We start from the raw sequence: 20,567 nt of genomic DNA, 5'->3' as shown, positions 1-20,567 counted from the left end.
TACTTGCAGCCTCTATGCAACCCGATCATTCTCCATTAAAGTGAAGGGGACACCTGACTCCGTGACACACCCCTTCACCCGGATGTCCCAGAGCCTCCAGAGTTGACCTGTTTGTGTGGCCTTGGACCGTGTCCCATACTCACCTTAAGTCCTGAAGAACAGTCCCGTAAGCCGCTGTTAAGTGCCCGAATGAGGTACATATTTCTCCCCCATTGGATAACATTACCACTCCCAAAAATTACATTGTCAATGTTTAAAAACTGCAACAATTCATAAGTCAAAAAGTTTTTACCTGATACTGATGATCTTGGTATCTAAATTCTTATAAAAGTATGTGCTATTTTTATAAATTGGTGCCAGATTTCTTTATTGAGCATGTGTCTCATTTACAGCCTTAGTGTGTGCAATAAATGCTAAAACTACCCTCTAATATGCATAACTGCTCGCCCGCACTACCACAAAAGAGCACTTGAGGCATCATTTGTGCCTCTGTAATTCCTTTGGGGTTTGCTTGGACTGTTTACACAGTGTTCCTCTTTCTGGTCCACTACATAAAGAGCCAGTTTTCTACATTTTAGCAAGTTGCAGAATTTTAGAGCTCGATGTCTCAACAAGTTGGGTAGAGAAGAGTGTTTGGGTTCACTTTGAATAAGTTTTGGGGAGGGAGAGACAATAATATTTATATGATTGGCTATACATGTACACATACTTCTATGCATCACGCACACAGTGTCATCATGTTACCTGTCTTCAACCCCTTCATCAGGAAGGTGGCCTGGGCTAGGAAGTTCTGGTCACTGAACATGTCCTCCTCATACACCACAAATCGAAGAAAGGCAAAATCGGGGTTGCTGACCAGAAACTGAAAGGACTTCTGAGGCCACACAGGGTTCAGGCCATTGTCAACTGAACAAGACATAAGGAAGAGGAAAAGCAAGAATCAGCAAACGGCAATAAAACACATTCTGTCTTAACTTTGCAACTCATCTGAGGTCAGTTTGTGAAGGATGAACTTAACCACTGAAAAAATTATAGCAATAAAAGGTTTGATGGTGAGCACAAGTAGATTACCAAACACAGTGGTCGTACAAAGGGGGTGGAGCTAAAATAATCTTGAACACAAGTTTGTCAATAATTTCTATGGTCCAGAAGAGCTTTCCAAATCTGGGATCCTTTACGGTTATGAAATGAGACTGTTCTCCTACACAAAAATAAACACAGAAGTAACCAAAGAGGGGTGTTCTGTGGCACATGAGATTTAAAAAGTAAGGATTATATTACTTACCCTGTAAGCATCTGTCCTTGGCATATAGTGCTGTAGATTCACATGCTTTGCATACTCCTGTCATCTAGTTTTGGGTCTGGATGTGTGCAAGTTGTTTTTCTTCAAAGAAGTATTTTTATTTTGTGTGACACCTGCTCTTGGCGACACTGTGAAAGGGCATCAGCTCCATTGTTAGATTGTTTTCCCACAGGCGGGTGAGAATGGAGTGTAATAGTAAGTAAAGAGATGTCCACGCATATGAAGAGGTAAAGGAACTGCAACGGCCACAGGTGTCCGGCGAGAAGGGTGGGTGCATGTGACTCCACAGCACTACATGTCAAGAACAGATGCTTACAGGGTAAGTATTAATCTGTTTGAGACGTGCGGCGGTAGATGCACATCCTTTGCATAGACTGTATAGCAGTGCCTTCAAAAAGCAGTGGCTAACCTGTTGGTGTCGCAGTTGTTTGAAAGAGTGCATGTAGCACCGCCTGACACACATTAGCTTGTTGGTGTGCTAGAACATCCACAGAATAATGTTTAGAGAAAGTGTGTGGCGTAGACAATGTAGCTGGTTTGCATATATCAGCTAGTACAATATTGCCTAGGAAAACCATAAAAACCCCTATCTTGAGAGTAGAGTATGCATTATCGGATGTAGGTAAAGTCCTTTTGGCTTTAACGCAACACGTCTGAATGCATTTAACTATGCAACTGGCAATGCCTGATTTGGATATGGGCTTTCCTTTATGAGGGGGCAAAAAAGCAACAAAGAGCTGTTTGGTTTTGTGAAAGTCCTTAATTCTGTCAATGTAGTACATAAGGGCTCTCTTAACATCTAATGTATGGAAAGCCCTTTCCTCAACTGGGTCTGGTTGAGGAAACAACACAGGTAACTCAACTGATTGATTGACAAGATTTCGGCTTGGCCTTTTCCATTACCTGCTGTCCCAACCACGTGGTGCTCATAGAGGGCAGTGTCTCATGCCCTGTGGCTGCGACAACCAGTCTGCTCAGGACATGTTGCACTTTTTTAATGTTTTGTAGTTTTTATGAGGTACCTAGAAAGTCTTTTATTGTTCCTATTCTTAAAAAGGCTTGTTTTAGGAGGGTGAGCCCCGCTTTTATCTTTTTACAAATCCTTTCAAATGACACTGTACTATACACGCTTAGCTTTTTAAGGGCCGCCATCAGTCTTAGGTCAAGCTGTGATTAACCTTGATAGTGGGATTTATTTTACTCTATCCTGTAATTAGATTATAATGGGTGAACTGTATTTCTATTTTGCACGTGAGTTTTATTATTATTTGTATAACTTTTATGGTTTTAATTGAAAAAGCAAATAAAGTTTGTTGATTTGATTAAAGTGAAAATGAGAGACCACCTTTGGAAGGAATTTTGGATTGGAGCACAGGACCACCCTATCTCTGTGGAGCTGGAAGAAAGGCTCTTCTATGGTTAGTGCCTGAAGGTCACTAAGACATCGGAGTGAAGTGATGGCAATTAAAGTAGCGACCTTCCAAGATAAAAATTGAAGGAAGCAGTTATGTAGTGTTTCAAAAAGTGGACACATAAGTCTTGTGAGAAAAAATTTGAAGAATCCAGGTTGCTGCTGGTGGAACCTGGGGTGGAATCACTCTCCTAAGACCTTCCATAAAGGCTTTGATGACTGATACTTTGAACAAAGACAGGTGTTATCTATTTTGCAGATAGACAGCCACTGCAGCCAGATGTAACCGTATGGATGTGAATCCAAGGCCAGAGAGATGTAAATGCAGAAGGTAAAAAGGAAAATGCTACTTACCAGTAGGCATCTGTTCTTGGCATGTAGAGTTGCAGATCACTACACTTTTGCATTGGGAAACGACCTTTACCACGATTTTTTTTTAGAACGAGTGGCCTGAACAACGACTCATTAACAACGACCTGGACCTCAACCACGACCTTTTTAACCACGACTTCCTCACCAACTACTAAATTTAGAAAGAGCTAAAGGTAAGTTTAATTAACATATTATTACTATTTTTTATTTTAAATAAATTATTTTTTAAGTTATAGAATCTAGTTCACTGAGCCAAAGCAGCGAATGTCAAGAATATGGCACAGAATTACAATGAAAATTAACCAGCCCACGTAAATGATAAATCGCTGCTTCTGTAAAACACCCGTCTCCATGACATTAATGAAGCTAAGAATGAGCCAGAGAAATTTGAGCTATTTGTGTTTGAAATCATAAACTAAATCAAAAAAAGAGTTACTTCCAGAGAGCACTACCACATCAGTTGTGATGGACTTTCATTTTGCATAGAAAAGAAACGTTTCAGCAAGATGCCACGGGAGGTGTTAGTCTGATCTTTGACAGGCTTTTTTAAAAATCTTTTTTATATTTATGGCATTAGTGGGATTAGAGGAAAGAGTTATTGAGGAGATAGTAATTTGAGAGTGATTGCGCACCGTACAAAAAGCATAAGAACGAGGCATCCTGTTTAATAATAACTCAAGGTCAGGAAGTGTCACGGGCCTTGGTAGAGTGACTGCCCTGAAACAGGTTTCTCTATTATCTTGCAAATACTGCGCAGTTAAAGGAAACAAACAAAATGGACATTCGCATTAAAAATCAATGCGTGATACTTACGATGTGCCTCACTGTTTATCCCAAGACTGCATTGTGCATTTTATACTTCAGCTAAAAACGCCCGCACAGGTAATAAAACGTGGGTTCGATGAGTTGATTTGAAAGTAGTGGTAGATTCGGTTTATAAATAAAATTAAAATTTTCGTTGTTCAGTAAGTCGTGGTTCATTATTTAGTGGTTTGGCATTGTTCGTTGTTTAGCCTTCGTGGTTTAGGCACTCGTAATTTATGAGGTAGTTGTTTAATCATACAACCTTTTGCATTAGATCGCCACCTGGTGTTGGGCTCGGATGATTGCATGTTGTTGTCGTCTTGGAAGAAGTCTTTTGTAGTCACGAGATAGGTGACTCCTCCCTTGGACGATAGTGCGCATGGGCATCGGCTCCATCCTTAGATTGTTTTTCCCCATGATGGGAAATGATGGAGTTAGTAGAAGTAAAGAAAAAGATGTCCATGCGTGAGAATCTAAGTAAGATAAAACTGGAACAGATACAAGTCCCGGGGAGGCGGCAGGGCGTGTAGTGATCTGCAGCTCTACATGCCAAGAACAGATTCATACTGGTAAGTAACATTTTCCGTTCGAGGCATATGAGCTGCAGATACTACACTTTTGCACCGATTGTGCTGCAGTGTCTCCCCTAGCGGTGGTCAACTGCATCTGTTGCAGTTGTTTGAAAGAGAGTTTTAAGGACAGCTTGGCCTACTGCAGCTTGCTGCTTGGCTTGCACATCAACACAGTAGTGGTTAGTGAAGGTGTGTGTTGTAGTCCATGTTGCTGCCTTGCATATGTCTTCTAGGGGGATGTTCCCTAAGAAAGCCATAGAGGCTCCTAGCTTGCGTGTGGAGTGCGCTCTAGGAGGAACTGTTAATGTACGTTTTCCTTTCTGATAGCATACTTGTATACATTTTACAATCCACCTTGCAATTCCACCCTTAGAGATGGGGTTGCCTTTATGAGGTGGAGAGAAAGATACAAACGATTGTTTTGTTTTTCGAAAAGATTTAGTCCTATCTATATAGTAGAGAAGAGTTCTTTTAACATCTAGAGTGTGTAGAGCTCTTTCTGCTACAGATTCAGGGTTTTGGAAAAACACTGGTAACTCTACAGATTGGTTTAAATGAAAATGAGTAATGATTTGTGGAAGGAATTGAGGATTAGATCTTAGAACCACTTTGTTACGATGTAGTTGTAAAAATGGTTCTTGTATTGTGAAAGCTTGTATCTCACTTACTCTTCTAAGAGAGGTAATAGCAATAAGGAAAGCTGTTTTCCATGTGAGGAATTGCAGTTCACATTTGTGTAAAGGTTCCAAAGGGGGTCCCATGAGCCTTGTAAGAACCACGTTTAGGTTCCACACTGGAGAAGGTGGTAACCTGGGTGGAATGATTCTTTTGAATCCTTCCATAAATGCTTGAATTGCAGGTACTCTAAAAAGAGACAGATGTTGTCTGTTTTGTAAATATGCTGCAATTGCTGCAAGGTGCAGGCATATGGATGAATAGGCCAAGTTACACCTTTGTAAATGTAAAAAGTAGCAAATGACATTCTGGATAGAAGCATCCAGGGGATTAATTTGGTTATTGTTGCAATAAATGGCAAATCTCTTCCATTTAGCAGCATAACAAGCTCTGGTAGTAGGTCTTCTGGCATCTTTAATGATGTTCGAACAGTCTGATGGTAGGTTAAGATAACCAAACTCGAAGACTTCAGGAGCCAGATCGCCAGATTCAGTTGATTTGGGTCTGGATGTCTGATGTCTCCATGGTTCTGCGTTAGCAGGGATGGTGCCAGTCGTAACTTTTGGTGTGGAACTAGAGAGAGTTCTAGCAGTATGGTGAACCATGGTTGGCGTGCCCATGTGGGAGCTACCAGGATTAATTTGAGAGACTGTTGTCTGAGCTTGCTTACTAATAATGGTATTAGTGGTAGTGGCGGAAAAGCGTACGCAAATCTGCCTGACCTGTTCATCCATTGCCCTTGGACAGCGGGTGTGGAAACCTGGCGGCGAAGGTTGGGCATTTTGCGTTTTCGGGTGTGGCGAACAGATCTATGTCTGGATGACCCCACTTGTGGAAAAATGGTTGAAGAACTTGCGGATGTAGTTCCCATTCGTGAATTTGTTGTGTCAGCCGACTCAACAGATCTGCTATCTGATTGTGAAATCCTGTAAGGTGCTCTGCTAGCAGATATATATTTTGTGGAATGGCCCTTCTCCAAATGTTCTGTGCAAGCTGGGACAGTTGTAAAGAGTGTGTCCCCCCTGTTTTTGTATATAACACATAGCTGTCATGTTGTCCTTCCGGATTAATACAGCTTTGTTTTGTACTTGTACTTGGAATGTTTTCAGTGTTAAGAATATTGCTAGCAGCTCTAGATGGTTGATATGGAACAATTTTTGTTGAATGTTCCATTGTCCTTGAGTTGTATGATGTAGGAGATGGGCTCCCCATCCTGTGAGAGATGCGTCTGCTGTGGGCACTATTTGTGGAACAGGTTCGAGGAACAGCCTCCCCTTTGTCAAGTTTTTGGTGTTCCACCACTACAGAGAGCGATGTGTGTGGCTGTCTACCAATGCCAGGTATGTTAGTTGACCTTGAGCCTGGTTCCACTGTTGTGCTAGACATTCCTGTAACGGACGCATCTGCAATCTTGCATATGGTACTATGAAGATGCAAGATGCCATCATGCCTATTAGTCTCATGAACACTCTGGCTTGCAGAGATTGTTGGTGTTTAAAGACTGTGAATAAGGCTTGAATGCTCTGTTTCCTTGCTGGACTGGGATACGCTAGAGCTGTAGACGTGTTTATGGTAGCCCCTAGATACTGATGTATATGAGAGGGTTGCAGGTGCAATGTAGTTGATTGTGAACCCTAAGTCGTGCAATGTTTGAATTGTCTGATGTGTGTGTTGGACACACTGATTGAATGACCTGGCTTTTATGAGCCAATCGTCTAGATAAGGGAAGACATGTATTTGTTGTCTCCTGAGATGTGCTGCTACTACTGCTAGGCACTTTGAGAATACTCTTGGTGCCGTTGTCACTCCGAATGGAAGGACTCTGAACTGATAATGTCGTCCTTCCAGTACAAACCTTAGATACTTTCTGCGAGCAGGATGTATAGGAATGTGGAAGTAGGCGTCCTTTAGATCTAGTGTTGTAAGGAAATCGCCTTGTTGCAGCGGTGGGAGCACTTGTTGTAAAGTGATCATATGAAAATGATCTGATGGTATGTATTAATTGAGGGGCCTGAGGTCGACAATTGGTCTTAGTGTCCCGTCCTTCTTGGGTATTAGAAAATACAGCGAGTAAACCCCTGTTCCTTGCTCTTGTAATGGAACTATTTCTATTGCGTCCTTTTGTAGAAGTGACAGAACTTCTTGTTTGAGCAGAGTAAGGTGTTCTGCAGACATTGGACGCTGCCTGGGTGGTATGTGTGGAGGGGTTGCTGTAAGTTTCAGGCAGTAGCCATACTGGATAATTTGTATTACCCACTTGTCTGTTGTGATGGAATTCCAGACAGGTAGGAATTGTGTTAATCTGCCCCCTACAGGAGTGGAATGCTGTTGGGGAAGCAGAGGGAAGTCAGTGTCAAACAAAGTTTATTTAGACCATTTAGTCTTTAAACAATGGCTCATTCAATAACTTTAAAAAAAAGTTTACACATTAACAGGTCTTATTCACAACCAAATAGACATCATATAATCCTTAAAACTTCACTCCTAAAATTTTTAAAACAGTAATATTTCATTTTGGATAGCGATACACTTTTTGCACTTAAGCCTCTAATGAATTAGGGAACTTATATACACCCTGCATATATTTCCCAATGGCTATCGCTATATCTAAATTTTCCATATCTGGAAGAAGCTCCCATGCTTGTAAGCGCGCCTTTACATCATACTTTAAAAAATTTGAAGAAATAAGTTACGTAAATTTAAAAATTTTCGACAATCCAATAAAATGTGTAAAATGTTACATTTCATCCCCAACTCACACATGCATTTGCCATCGGGTTGCATTAGGCCTGTTTTTATTATCCTATTTGATACTGCAGGATTTATTCCAATTCTTATCCTTAACACGTCCATTCTTAACCATCGATTTGGTAATATATCAAGGTAAGGATAACTTATTATCTTTCTCTCAGCTTTTCTTCATAAATTTTACAGAATCTTTCTTACTCAAATACTCTCGATCTATTGCTCTTGATAGTTATTTTCCCTGCCTTTTGAGTATGCTCTTTATTACATTGGTTTGTAATGTCTTCGGATCAATTTTCACCTTCAGGCGGTCACAGATGGTCTGAAGTTTGCTTCTTGGGGCTTTAGCCCATTTTAGCTCACTAACTTGGATCTCTTTCATACACCATTGAGATACCTTTGTGACCTCCTCACGACCTAAGCGATTCCAAAATCTAAGAAGACTTTGTTGCACCTGTATATTCCATGCTATCAGCCCAGTTTCTATTCTGATAGCTTGGATCATTGCTGAGCTGGGACAATAAAGATTTTAAGCATTTCCCTTCCTCTTTGTCCCAAAAGCTTTTACCATCGATACAAGAGATTTCTGAACCATATTGATATTACGGGGGAATCATTGCTATATAAGCAGTCAGTAAGGGTTTATGGGACATATCACCATAACTATGATTGAATCTTTTCAGCCCGCATATTGCCTGCTGTGCTTTTATTTTCTGTGCCTCAAGGTGCACACCCCACTTCATCGAATTTGAAAACCATATTCCAAGATATTTATATTCATTTACAATATCTAGTTTATCTTTGCCCAGATACCAATTGCACTTCATATTTCTCTTCCCGAAGCACAACATTTTTGTTTTTTCCATGTTCACCGTTAATCTTTTGGCCGTACAAGTATGCACTAAAAATATTTTGCTTTCTTTGTAGACCCACCTCAGTTTGTTCCAATATTACGAAATCGTCAGCATATAGGACAGATGCCTTCCGTTTATTTTTGGGCTTGCGCCTCTAGCAGTGCTCAGAGTACTAGGCAAATCTGCTAGGAATATGGCGAACAGGAGCGGGGCCAAAACACAACCTTGCCTGAGACCATTATTTATTGTTATTTCTGATGTTAGACCGCCAGATGTATCTTTAATTACTTGTGCCCAATTAGGACTGTGTAGCTCCTGGATCACCATCAAGAGATCCGTTGGAACCTCATAGTTTCTCATGGTCGCCCAGAAACATTCCCTATCCACCAAGTCAAATGCTGCGCGAAAGTCCACGAAACAGCAATACAACTTGCCCTGCAGCTCCATGGACTTCCGCGCCACAGCCCACAAGGCAAAGCAGTGGTCAATAGTAGAGTGACCTTCCTTAAAGCCTCCCTGTTCTATTGGGACTATCGACCGCTGCTCCACCCCCTCCTTTAATCTACCAAGGATTATCTTTGAAAACACCTTTTCTCCAATGCCCAATAAGTTAATTAACCTATAGTTCATTGGATCCTTCCTATCACCCTTTTTGTGTAGTGGTCTAATTATTGACCCTCTCCAGGTTTTAGGGATACAACCAGAGTCTAAAATGGCCATAAACCAATGAGATAGGAATCCTGCCCACCAATCTATTTGAGTTTTGATTATTATAGCTGGGAGATTGTCAGGTCCAGCTGCACGAGATAAATTCAGCTTCATGATTGTTTCTTTTACTTTCTCTATATTAAAGGCTGATTTTAGCTCGTCAACAGAAACTGTCCAAATAGGATTTTCTTTATTTATTTCCAAATTCCCATTTGCTTTGTATAAATTTCCTAAATAATTTACCCATGCTGCCTCTTCCACCACGCAGCTCATACTTCCCGGAGTCCTTCCTGCGGCGTCCTGCATCAACCTCCAGAAACCTTTTATATTTTTAGTTTCTATTGTTTCTAGTAGGTTTTCCCAACATTTTTCCCTAAAAATCCTTTTCTGCTTCTTTACTAAGGATTTGTATTTTTTCTTCATGTTGACCAGGATCTCTAAATTCCCAACTTCATAACATTTTCTCTGACACCGCTCTATTTTACGAATGGCCCTTTTTTTATTCCTACAGGCAAGGTTAAACCACTTTGGTTGCCTTTCTTGGCTATGTTGTATTTTTACATTACCCCGTTTCTTACCGTTTGAATGCACTCTTAGGCATTGCACAGCCTGTACTATTTTATCTACATACCAATCTACCTGGTGCCCTTCGACTCGATCCTTTGTTAAGTTTTGTTGAAAGCTTACCAATTTCTTCACATATTCTTCTGTAGTAAGGCGCTTGGGATATTCCACATTTTGGGGGATCGCTCTCTCACATGGCCTTGTTGCTCCACTTAAATATTCGCAATATAGAGCATTATGGTCACTATCCTTGCGTTTAAATATCCGGAACTTTTTTACCATTTCATAGTTCCAGGCCTGGACAAAAATATAATCTATAGGACACTGTTGACCACCTACTCTAAAAGTCTGCGAGGCTGGGCGGTCTGAATCCCATCTACCATTTAAACATATTAATCCCGTAGATCCCAGAAACTTCCCCAAAGCTTCATCTTGATAAGTAGTTACACACAAGGGAAATTTTGCTGATCCTATACTATAAGAGCTCAAGATTTCCTAAAACCAGTAATCTATCTTTTCATAGTTTAATTTGTGATTAAAATCGCCCATTATCATCATTGCCTCCGTTCTATACATTTCATTTAGATTGGTTATATCATTTTTAAAGAGCCCCATTTCTGTACCATATTCTTTTTGAGAGCTCCATTGGATATATACATTTATGATGATCAAATTCCCCTCCTTCCCTTCACTATCCGAATGGGATACCTTACAAACCAGCACCCATTTACATAATGTGCTAATTAACTTTGCCTCTTTCACTAGCCTGGTTGAGAATAGAGTCATAATCCCACCCGACGGGCGTCCACATCTTTTTACTTTGCAGGCTGGTTTATAAATTTGAACAAACCCTTCAACTACTGGAGTGTTGCCACATAGTCATGTCTCCTGCAGACATATAATATCAACATCCTGTGAGACGTGATTTAAATTATCCACCTTCGTTTGTCCTCCCAACCCGTTTATATTCCATGATATTATTCTCAGGCTATGCGGCAACTCAGTGTCCTAATCGATTTCACTAAGGCACGTTGATTCATTCAGGCGGCAACTCGGTGCCTAATCGATTTCACTAAGGCACGTTGATTCATTCAGACCCCATGTAAAAGTACTTAGAATACTATTATCCGCACCCCAATTGCCCCAGTTTTTATTGGGGTCCTGATTTACTACTGCTACGGTAATACTTTCCTCCTCACCTCGCCCTCCTGCTACTAACTTCACCTGCCTTACCCCCAACCCTGCATGGAATCTCAAAAAATCACCCTCACGCTGTGTCCCCTTAACTACTTCTACTTCCGGGATTATCTTTATACCCTCTTTTAGGATCTCTTTCTCGGCTTTCTGGATAGCTGCCTTCACCAGACCCGAGTAGACTTGGGACTTTTGTATATTCTACGCCTATATTGTTACTACTGAACCCTACCTGTCTCAGGTCTTTTGTACCAATTTCTTTTAAACTTAGACATTTTGCAAAGGAAAAAAAGAGTTGGGAACGATTTAAGGGGACAATCTTCCTTTGTTTTTTCCTCCCCATCTCTTGATCAGCAGGTCTAAAATAAATCCACATTTTGTTCTTATTATTCTTATCTGTGGAATCGTTTGTGTCCCAATCCCACACAGGGGTGTTGGTTCTACTTGCTGAGTTTCTAAGGGATACTTTCCTACCTGGCATATTTCCATTCATTTTTAAACTCTTATCCTTTCCACAGGATTTACGGGTGCATTTTCGCTGAACCATTCTCCCTTCCACTTCTGCCCCTGTCCTACAGACCCAAATTGTCTCTCTATACGACTTCTTTCCCTTTTATTATTTAACTGCATTCCATTTTCATAGGTTTGTTCCCTGGTCTGCAGTCCCTTAGTCTGCAGTGCCTTATCCTTCTCTTTAGTTGGTGCCTTCTTTCTTCCATGAGTATGCGAAGGTCTTTTGTGAGAGTATCTAAGGAACAGGCGTTTTGGCCAAGTGGCATTTCCCCACCTATTTACCAGCATTGGCCATCTGGAAATATACACATCTGCCTGGGCTATACCCTCTGCATTTGCTCCTGTGTTCCCTTCAATGTTGCCTTCTATTAAGGGGTCTGGTACTGGTCTAACCATTGCTGGTATCTGCCCCCTTATCCCCTGTAGTTCTTCTATCATTCTTTTAAACTGTATTTCATGGTTGTTTAACATGGTATTATTTAATACAGAGACTTCTAACAACCTGTGTAGCATTTTTTGCAACATTAACAGAATGTCCAGCATGGAGGCAGAGGATGATGTTGTGATATCTAGGCCCAGCGAACCGTTCCTTAACATTTCATTTACAGAGTCTATAAGCTTGGAGCTTTGGTTCCCCATCTGGTCTGCGCTTCTTTCAAATGCAGTTCTTGTAGCAGAGTTTGCCAATTCAATACCGGCCCCTACATCCTTGGGCCTGTTCTCTATCGATATCTCGTTCTTAGATTAAAAAATCAGAGGCGAAGATGACAGTCTTGGCTCCAGAGATGGGTTAATTTAGCTTAAATCATTCTGTATAAGAGAGGAATCCGCAATCTCCAATAGTGCCTCTACACTTGCAACCTCCTTGTTACATGCTGGGCGTTGACTTTTTCCCCAGTGTAAGTGTCCTCTTAAAGTGCTTCCCCACAAAGTCCTTTATGGATTTGGACACTAAGCCACTTTCCTTCCCACATCCTTTTGATTTATCAGCTATAGCGCTGTTCTTTATCATTTTCCTTCCCTCTCTTTTATCATTTTCCACTCTATTTTTCACGGACACCCCTTCTTGCCCTTCTTTAACTGTCGATACCTCAAGTTCCTCAGTTTGTTCTGCTACATCTTTACATGTTTTTCTTGCCTTGGCCTTCCTTGGCGCCATTCCAATTAGATCCTCTTTGTATATCCTCTTTACACCACACGGTTTTTCACTTGTGCAGTCCCGCGAGTCAGACGTCTGTTTAAAGCCTTAATGTACGCTTCCTCTTGCTCTGCCTGAGCTTTCTAGGCTCCTGCCAGGACTAGACCTTAAATGGAACCTTTTTAATACCTTTTAATGCTTAAAAAAAAAAAAAAAAAAAAGAATAAAACACTTACCTCCTCTGTGTGCTGACTGGCTGACTGTGGGTGTTCTTCCTTGCACTGGTTTCCGTTGCCTAAATATTTCTATAAGCTCGCGAAGGTCTTATTATAAAGCACCTCAGACCTCCCTAGAATGAGTGGCTTTTCCTCGTTTTCACGGTGCTGCTTTTATTGCCACTGCTACTGCTTGCCAGCACCCTCCTCTCGGTCCACGAAAACCACCAAACTGTGCCTTCGGGGCACACACAGACGAGAGCACCCGGCTGGAGGCATGCACTCGGATTGCTCCTTCGCAGTACCGGCGTTTCCAGCCGATACTTACGCGATCCCCCGAGTGTGCCTCACAGTCTCTTTCAGCTTTTCCTACCCTTGCGGTGGAGCGGTAAACGGAACAGCTATATCTTTGCAGAGGCCTCCGTGCTCGCGTCCATCCTCCTCCTTCCCCCTTGTCGTCACGTCGCGTAACGTTGTGTAACGTTCCACGTCAGCCACAGCCACACAGAGTGAGAGGCCTCCCACCCTAGAAGAATGTAAGGTCAGAGGGAAGTCACTGTTTTGTGGTGGAAGAGGTTCGATTATTGTTGTTACCCCGACCTCTTCCTTTGTTGTTGTTTCCTCTATATCCTCCTCTAAAATATCCCTAGTTAGAGGATGTTTGTGTGTTAGATTTGAAGGAGGTTGTATTGTCTGCTCCAGTTTGTTTGGAGCCTCCTCTGTAAAAGGAGTGACGAAAGGAACTTTTAGCTTGTGTGGACTGTAAAGCTCCCATAGATTTGGCAGTATCTGTATCCTTCTTCATCTTTTCAAGTGCTGTGTCTACTTCTGGTCCAAACAATTGATTTTGATTAAATAGTTGATTTAAAATGGTAGTTAGCAATTCCTGTTTAAATCCTGAAATGCGTAGCCACGCATGTCTCCTAAGTAGGACACTAGTGTTTACAGCTCTAGATGCAGTGTCTGCCACATCTAGTGTGCACTCGATTAACTGATCATAATGAGCCCTATCATATCTTGAAAGGAGCGCTTGGGTGTTAGCTATACGCCATATGTTGGTAGCTTGCGCAGCTATTCTTTTGCTTGAAGCATCTATTACTTTGGATTCTTTGTCAGGTGGGGGTGCCTCACCTGAAGTTTGTGAGTTTGCCCTTTTCCTAGCATTTGACACAACTAGTGAATCTAATGGTAGTTGTCCTTTAATGTAGGTGGGATCTGCAGGTGCAGGCCTATATTTTTTCTCAATTCTAGGGTTTAGGATCCTAGTACGTACAGGGTCTTTAAATATCTCTGGAGCATGTTTGATGACCCCTTTAATCATGGGAAAAATTTGAACAGACCTTTGCGATTGTTCAAATGTGTCTAACAGAAAATATTCCTCTGCTTTATCAGAATGCATAGTGACCCTATGGTAAATGGCAGCTCTGTTCAGCAGGTGACCAAAACCAATGTTATCTTCTGGGGAAGAAGGTTTTGATGGGTATGACTGTGGGTCAGGAATATCTGGCAAATCCTGTGGGTTTGGGTACCCCCAGTCTGTATCATCTACAGGGTATGGGAAAGGCTCATCTGGGTCTATCCCTCTCCCTAAACTATACTCATCATCGTTTTGAGCTGATTGTGAAGACAAAAGAGGAGAATGTGAAGGAGAAATCTGTGGTGAATTGTTAAGAGGAACAGGAGATGAAGGAGAAGGAAGTATAGAAGAAGGGTGCATAGGAGATGTGGCAGAGTTCTTCTTGGCAGGTACTACAGTTGCGGGTGTTGCATCTGCCTTCCTTTTCTTGTGTGGTATAGTGGCTACATGACCTGTGTTTGGCTCAATGTAGATCTTCTTTTGCAGAGGATCTGGTTGGAAAAGGTCTTCTCCTTGTGGAACCTTTGTCTGCGCCGATTTTTTCGGTTCCGGACGAGGTTGCTGTCTGTCTTTAGCCTTAGGAGGTGTTAGAATGTCCTTTGGCATAGTTTTCGACCCTGAAGGTGTTGTTTTCGGTGTCGTAGGCTGTTTCGAGGGCTTGGGCGCATCGGAATCAGGCCTTGTCGGTTTCGGTACCTAAGATGATGGCTTCGTAGTGGAAGCTGGTCTCGTCGGCTTCGAGGCGTCGGACGCTGGCTTCATACCTTTGTCTTTAGAAGTCGACCGTTTCAGAGCCGAGACTTCTTTCGGTTCGGTGCAGAGGGAGCTTGTGGGATCGGCACGTGTGGCTTGCTTGGTACAGAGCTACCGGAAGGCTTAATTTCTTTCTTCGGAGCCGGGTTCGATGACGGGGCTTTCGAAGTGATTTTTCGGTCGCAACTGGGCCCCGGAGGCGGAGTGTTGACCTTTGCCTTCGATCTGGGTACTGTGTGTGGTGCAGGGGCAGTAGTACTCACGCGCTGACCCGATGGTATGGAGTCATCTGAGTCACTGCCTCTGATACTATTTGGAGATCATCTGAATCTTCTTCGGGAACAGGCGGAACCTCGTCGTCGAAGATATCCACCGGTTCCGGAGCTGATCTCTGCATGTCGTGTCGACAGGCCCTCCGATCTTGGTTGGTTTTCTTGGATCGAAAGGACGCGCAGGCTGTACAGCTGGATTCGTCGTGTTCTGGTGATAAGCACAGGTTGCAGACCTTGTGGTGGTCACTGTGTGGAAACTATGCTCCACACTCGGGGCATCTCTTGAATGGCGTCCTTTCCATGAGGTGTAGGCCTCACGGCGTGGATAGGCCCAACGGCCCGCGTCGACGACCGGAATCGAGCTGATGGAGTCAAAATTGATATTAGTCGATATCGAAAGTATTTCGGTAAAGTTTTAATACGTTTTTGCGCTTCGAAGTACTTGAAAAGTCTATTTTTAGCCGGAGCGGAAAAAATTCATCCGAACCCAGTGGCGGAAAAAAACAATCTAAGGATGGAGCCGATGCCCATGCGCACTATCGCCCAAGGGAGGAGTCACCTATCTCGTGACTACAAAAGACTTCTTCCAAGACGACAACAACATGCAATCATCCGAGCCCAACACCATGTGGCGATCTAAAGCAAAAGTGTAGTATCTGCAGCTCATATGCCTCGAACACAATGTTTTGTATTGTAGCATTACATGGATTGATACTTTCATTATGATAGTAGCAAACTAACCTTTTCCATTTAGCTACATAGCATGTTCTAGTAGTAGGCCTCCAAGCAGCTTTTTTTGAGAATGGCCATACCTTCAGGTGGGAGATTGAACTCAGAAGCCAAATTGTTAGGTTCATTTCCTTGGTATTTGGGTGTCTGATTTCTCCATGGTTCTGAGTGAGAAGGTCTGGGTTGAGGGGAACCTTCTTGTGGGGAACTACTGATAGTCCTAGTAGTGCTGTGAACCAGGGCTGGTGGGCTCATGTGGGCACCACTAGTAGGAGTGTGAAAGATGTCTGCCTGAACTTTCGAAGCAGAAACAGACAAAGACGGAGAGGCATAAAAGCATAGGGAAATCTCCCAGACCAATTCATCCATAGAGCAATGCCCTTGGATAGTGAGTGTGGGTACCTGGAGGCGAAGTTTGGACATTTTGCTTTGTCTGCGGTTGCGAACAGATTTATTTGCGGAAATCCCCACTTGTGGAAGTAAGGGAGGAGAACTCTGAGGTGGAGTTCCCGCTCATGAACATGTTGCCGCAATCTGCTGAGGAGGTCGACTAAACTGTTGTCTGTTACCGGGAGGTGTTCCGCTAACAGAGGAATGCTGTGATGCAGAGCCCAGTGCCAAATGGCCCGAGATGGGTGTGATAACTGTGGAGAATGTGTGTCCCCCCCCCCCACCCCGTTTTACATGGTTGTCATGCTGTCCATCCAGACTAAAATTCCTTGCAGATCAGGTAAGGAAGGAACACTTTTAATGCTAGGTGAACGACTTGAAGCTCTAGGTAGCTGATGTGGAGACCCTGGTGTTTGGTGCCACAGAGACCCCCGACTGTGAGATTCTGTAAGTGAGTACCCCAGCCAGTCAGTGATGAGTCTGTTGTCAGGATGATGTGGGGGACAAGGCTGAGGAAAAGCCACCCGTTTAACAGGTTGTGTTCCACCACTGCACAGAGCAATGAGTGTGGCTGTCTATCAACCCTAGATCCTCTAATTGACCCTGTGACTAAGGCCACTGTTCTGATAGACATTCCGGCAGCGGACACATGCATAGCCGTGCATGTGGCAGTATGGCGATGCATAACTCCATCATACCCAGTAGACGCATGACAGTTCAGACTGTCAACTGTCGATTGGGTTTGAAAAGTTGAAGATATGGATGATTTGTCTGCATAAATGTGCTGCTAATATCACTACTAGGCATTTGGTGAATACGTGAGGTGCAGTAATAACTGCAGACGGAAGGACTTTGAATTGGTAATGCTTGCTTACTATCACAAATCTTAGGTATTTATGATGTGCTGAATGTTTTGGAATGTAGAATAAAGTGTCCTTTAAGTCTAGGGCTGACAGAAAGTAGCTTTGCCGGAGATCTGAGATTTTGTAGAGTGACCATATGGCTATGAGAGTATGTAATGATTTAGGGGCAGTAGATCCAAGATTGGCCTTAAAGATCTGCCATTTTTTGGGATTAGGAAGTAGAGGGACCACTGATGTTGGAGAACAACGGGTGCCATAGCTCCTTTGAGAAGGAGAGCTTGAACTTCCTGTTTCAGTAGTGTTTGGTGTTCCAGAGAGAGCCTGTGAGTGCCAAGTGGAATGGTTGACGGTGATGTAATGAGCTCCAGATAGTAACCATGTTGGATAATGTCCAACATCCGCGGGTGTGAGGTTATCGATTGCCATATGGGCAGAAAATCCTGTAATTGTCCCCAGACAGGTGTTGAGTGTGCGTGGGAAGGAGAAAGAACTCATTGTTTTGTGGTGGATGCACCACTACATGGGGAAGCACCTTTGCCTCTCCCTTTGGCATTGTTGAACTTGTAGGAAAGTCCCTCTTTTTTACATGGTCACCACCACGTTTTGTCATGAAAATGATGTGACTGACTGAAAGTGCACTGGGTTCCTGCTAACCAGGTTCCCAGTGCCAGAGCCCTTTCACAAAACTGTACAATGGTTCCTCAATCGGCAAAACCTTTAGCACCCTCTGTAAGTCCCTAGTAAATGGTAGCCCAGGTACCTGGGGCCTGAGGTACTAAAGAGGGTCCCTAAGGGAAGCAGCACAAATTGCGCCATCCTAAGGGACCCCTCGCCAAGCACACGCAAGGCAGCCATTGCAAGCAGCGTGTCTTGGTGGAGACAAAAGTGAAAACACAACAACATGTCGCACTTCTCTGTGCCATGTCCCCTAACACTGCAAGTGATATATACAAGTCAACCTACAGCAGGCCTGACAGCCCTAAGGCAGGGTGAGGAATATTACATGTGAGGGAACACCTCCATGAGCAGATATGCCCCTGCTGTGCTGGTCAGTCCTATTACTGTCAGTGCAAGCGGACAAGGAAGCCATTTTAAAACATGTGCTGTACACTGGTGAAAACACGTTCCCCAGCTACATGATGTCTTCACTGAAACAGGGATGCTTTGTATCAACCATCTTGTATTGATGAACATACACTGATTCCAGTGATGGATTTACCAGTACATGCACCCAGAGGTGCCCCCTGAAAACCTGACAGCCTCTGGTGTACTCCCTGGCTGATTTCTGCCAGCCTGCCACCAAAGAAACTGTTCTGAACATCTAGGGTGAAAGCCTTTGCTCTCAGGAGGCTCAGAAAAAAATCCTGTCTGGTAAAGGGGTGTAACACCCCCTCCCACAGAATGACTGGCTGATTAGCATCCCCAAGTCGGCAAGCTTCAAAGAGCCTTTAGAATGTGAGCCTGGCTCCTATCTCAGGAAAACTAGGATGTTTGTTACCAGTCCAGGGAGGACCTGGCCTGGCAGTTCGGGCTGGACTGTTCCCATTGGGCACAGGGTCAAGACTGATTTGCATATGGCTGGGTCCAAACTGGAATGGCATGGAGAGCAAAAAACAATGGATTTAAGCCCAGATCTCTGTACTGGGGTTAATGTATGACATTGTTCTGCATTCTGTCCATCAATTGTTATTTTTGCATTAGTCACCCCGAGTGGGACGGGTAGGCCCAGACGTGGGTCCTATGTTCTCCATGCCACCGGAGTCAAGCTATCCTGGCTGATGAGGGCTGAAAGCCTGAAACTGGTCCTAAGATGCTTGTTTCCAGTCCAGGGAGGACCTGACCTGGTAGTTCGGGCTGGACTGTTCCTATTGGGCGCTGGGTCAAGACTGATTTGCATATGGCTGGGTCCAAACTGGAATGGCTTGGTGAGCAAAAAACGATGGATTTAGGTCCAGATCTCTGTACTGGGGTGAATGTATGACATTGTTCTGTATTTTGTCCATCAATTGTTGTTTTCCCATCTAAGGAGAGGAAGCCACCCCCCTCTTTGTTCAGGACCCACTTGGCACCTGAACAGGTGGGCAAATTAGCTAGTCAGATACGAGTGCCTCCTCCAGGTTAGTACCACTTCTAAGGTGGGCTACTGTGAGGTGGGCACGGTTTTTCGGGATTAGCCATCTTTGTGATGGTATACTTAGGAATTCTGGGACAGGATTATTACCACTTCCCACAGGAAGTGGTCAAGTAGGGGGCGTAGTGACCACAAGTGTCAGTAGCCCATTGGCTACTACCCTACACTCCCGTAACATACCTACATTCAGTATTTAGGGGAGCCCCCAGCACCAGAGAACCAGATGCTAATGACTTAACAAGAGAGGGAACACCTAAGAGCAGCAAAAGCAGAGTAGAGAAGAAGCAGCTGACCTGTACCAACCCTGCCTGTTTGCATCCCTCGTCGAAAACTGCGCCAAAGTCGACTGCAGTTGTTGACTCCAAAAACCTGGGAGGACTGCCTGCGTTTGATAAAGACCAAGACCTCCTGTGAACAGTAGACCTGTTCTCCTGCACCCTGCAGAAAACTCTGAAAGTGAAGACTCTGAGGCCTCCCAAACCGGCAAAACCGGACACCTGAAGCAACCACTGCACCAGTTGCCCCCTGCATGAGTTGAAGTGGGCCAACAGTATCAACAAGGTCCCCCAGCCCTCCAGAGCTCGAGTCAATCATGGTTTCACCCCTTTTGAACTCGCTAACGCTACCTGCAGCCTCTGCATGCAGACCCCCCCGATCGTGACTGCTTCCGGTAAGAAAACCCGACCCCTAAAGTCACCTGCAACTGTCGCTCCTGGGCCGTGTAGAAGAGGACCCCAGGTGTTCTTAAGTCCCGGAGCATACCAAAACTTGAACCTTCCTGTTGATTCAGCCCAACTGGGCTCCAAGCCAGTGCCTGCAGCCTCCTTTCACAGCGACCGATTTCCATAAAAACCGTATTGGGCTCCTGGTGCTGTTTAGCACCCTGCACCTGGCCGCCCTCATGCCATTGGTGGCATACTGCTGGTGCTGCTTTGGACCCTGCCCACCCTTCACCTTAACTTTTGGATATTGGTCCCGTAAGTCACTGTACTGTACCGGTTTGC

General features: G+C 43.7%; 1 protein-coding gene across 2 annotated transcripts in view; it reads right to left on the bottom strand.

The window, feature by feature from the left end:
* The window catches only part of PLCG1 (phospholipase C gamma 1), a 595,860-nt gene that overhangs the window by 39,636 nt on the left and 535,657 nt on the right, over window positions 1-20,567 (bottom strand). For both annotated transcript variants that reach the window (XM_078652159.1, XM_078652158.1), the window contains exon 29: window positions 745-906. In XM_078652159.1, the coding sequence (XP_078508285.1) occupies window positions 745-906 (162 nt within the window). The remainder of the gene's footprint in view (window positions 1-744; window positions 907-20,567) is intronic.

Source organism: Lissotriton helveticus, chromosome 7 (genome assembly GCF_964261635.1).
Source record: "Lissotriton helveticus chromosome 7, aLisHel1.1, whole genome shotgun sequence".
NCBI classification, from domain to species: domain Eukaryota; kingdom Metazoa; phylum Chordata; class Amphibia; order Caudata; family Salamandridae; genus Lissotriton; species Lissotriton helveticus.
Note: the sequence above shows the minus strand (reverse complement) of the source record. Positions and strands in the feature narration are given on the sequence as shown.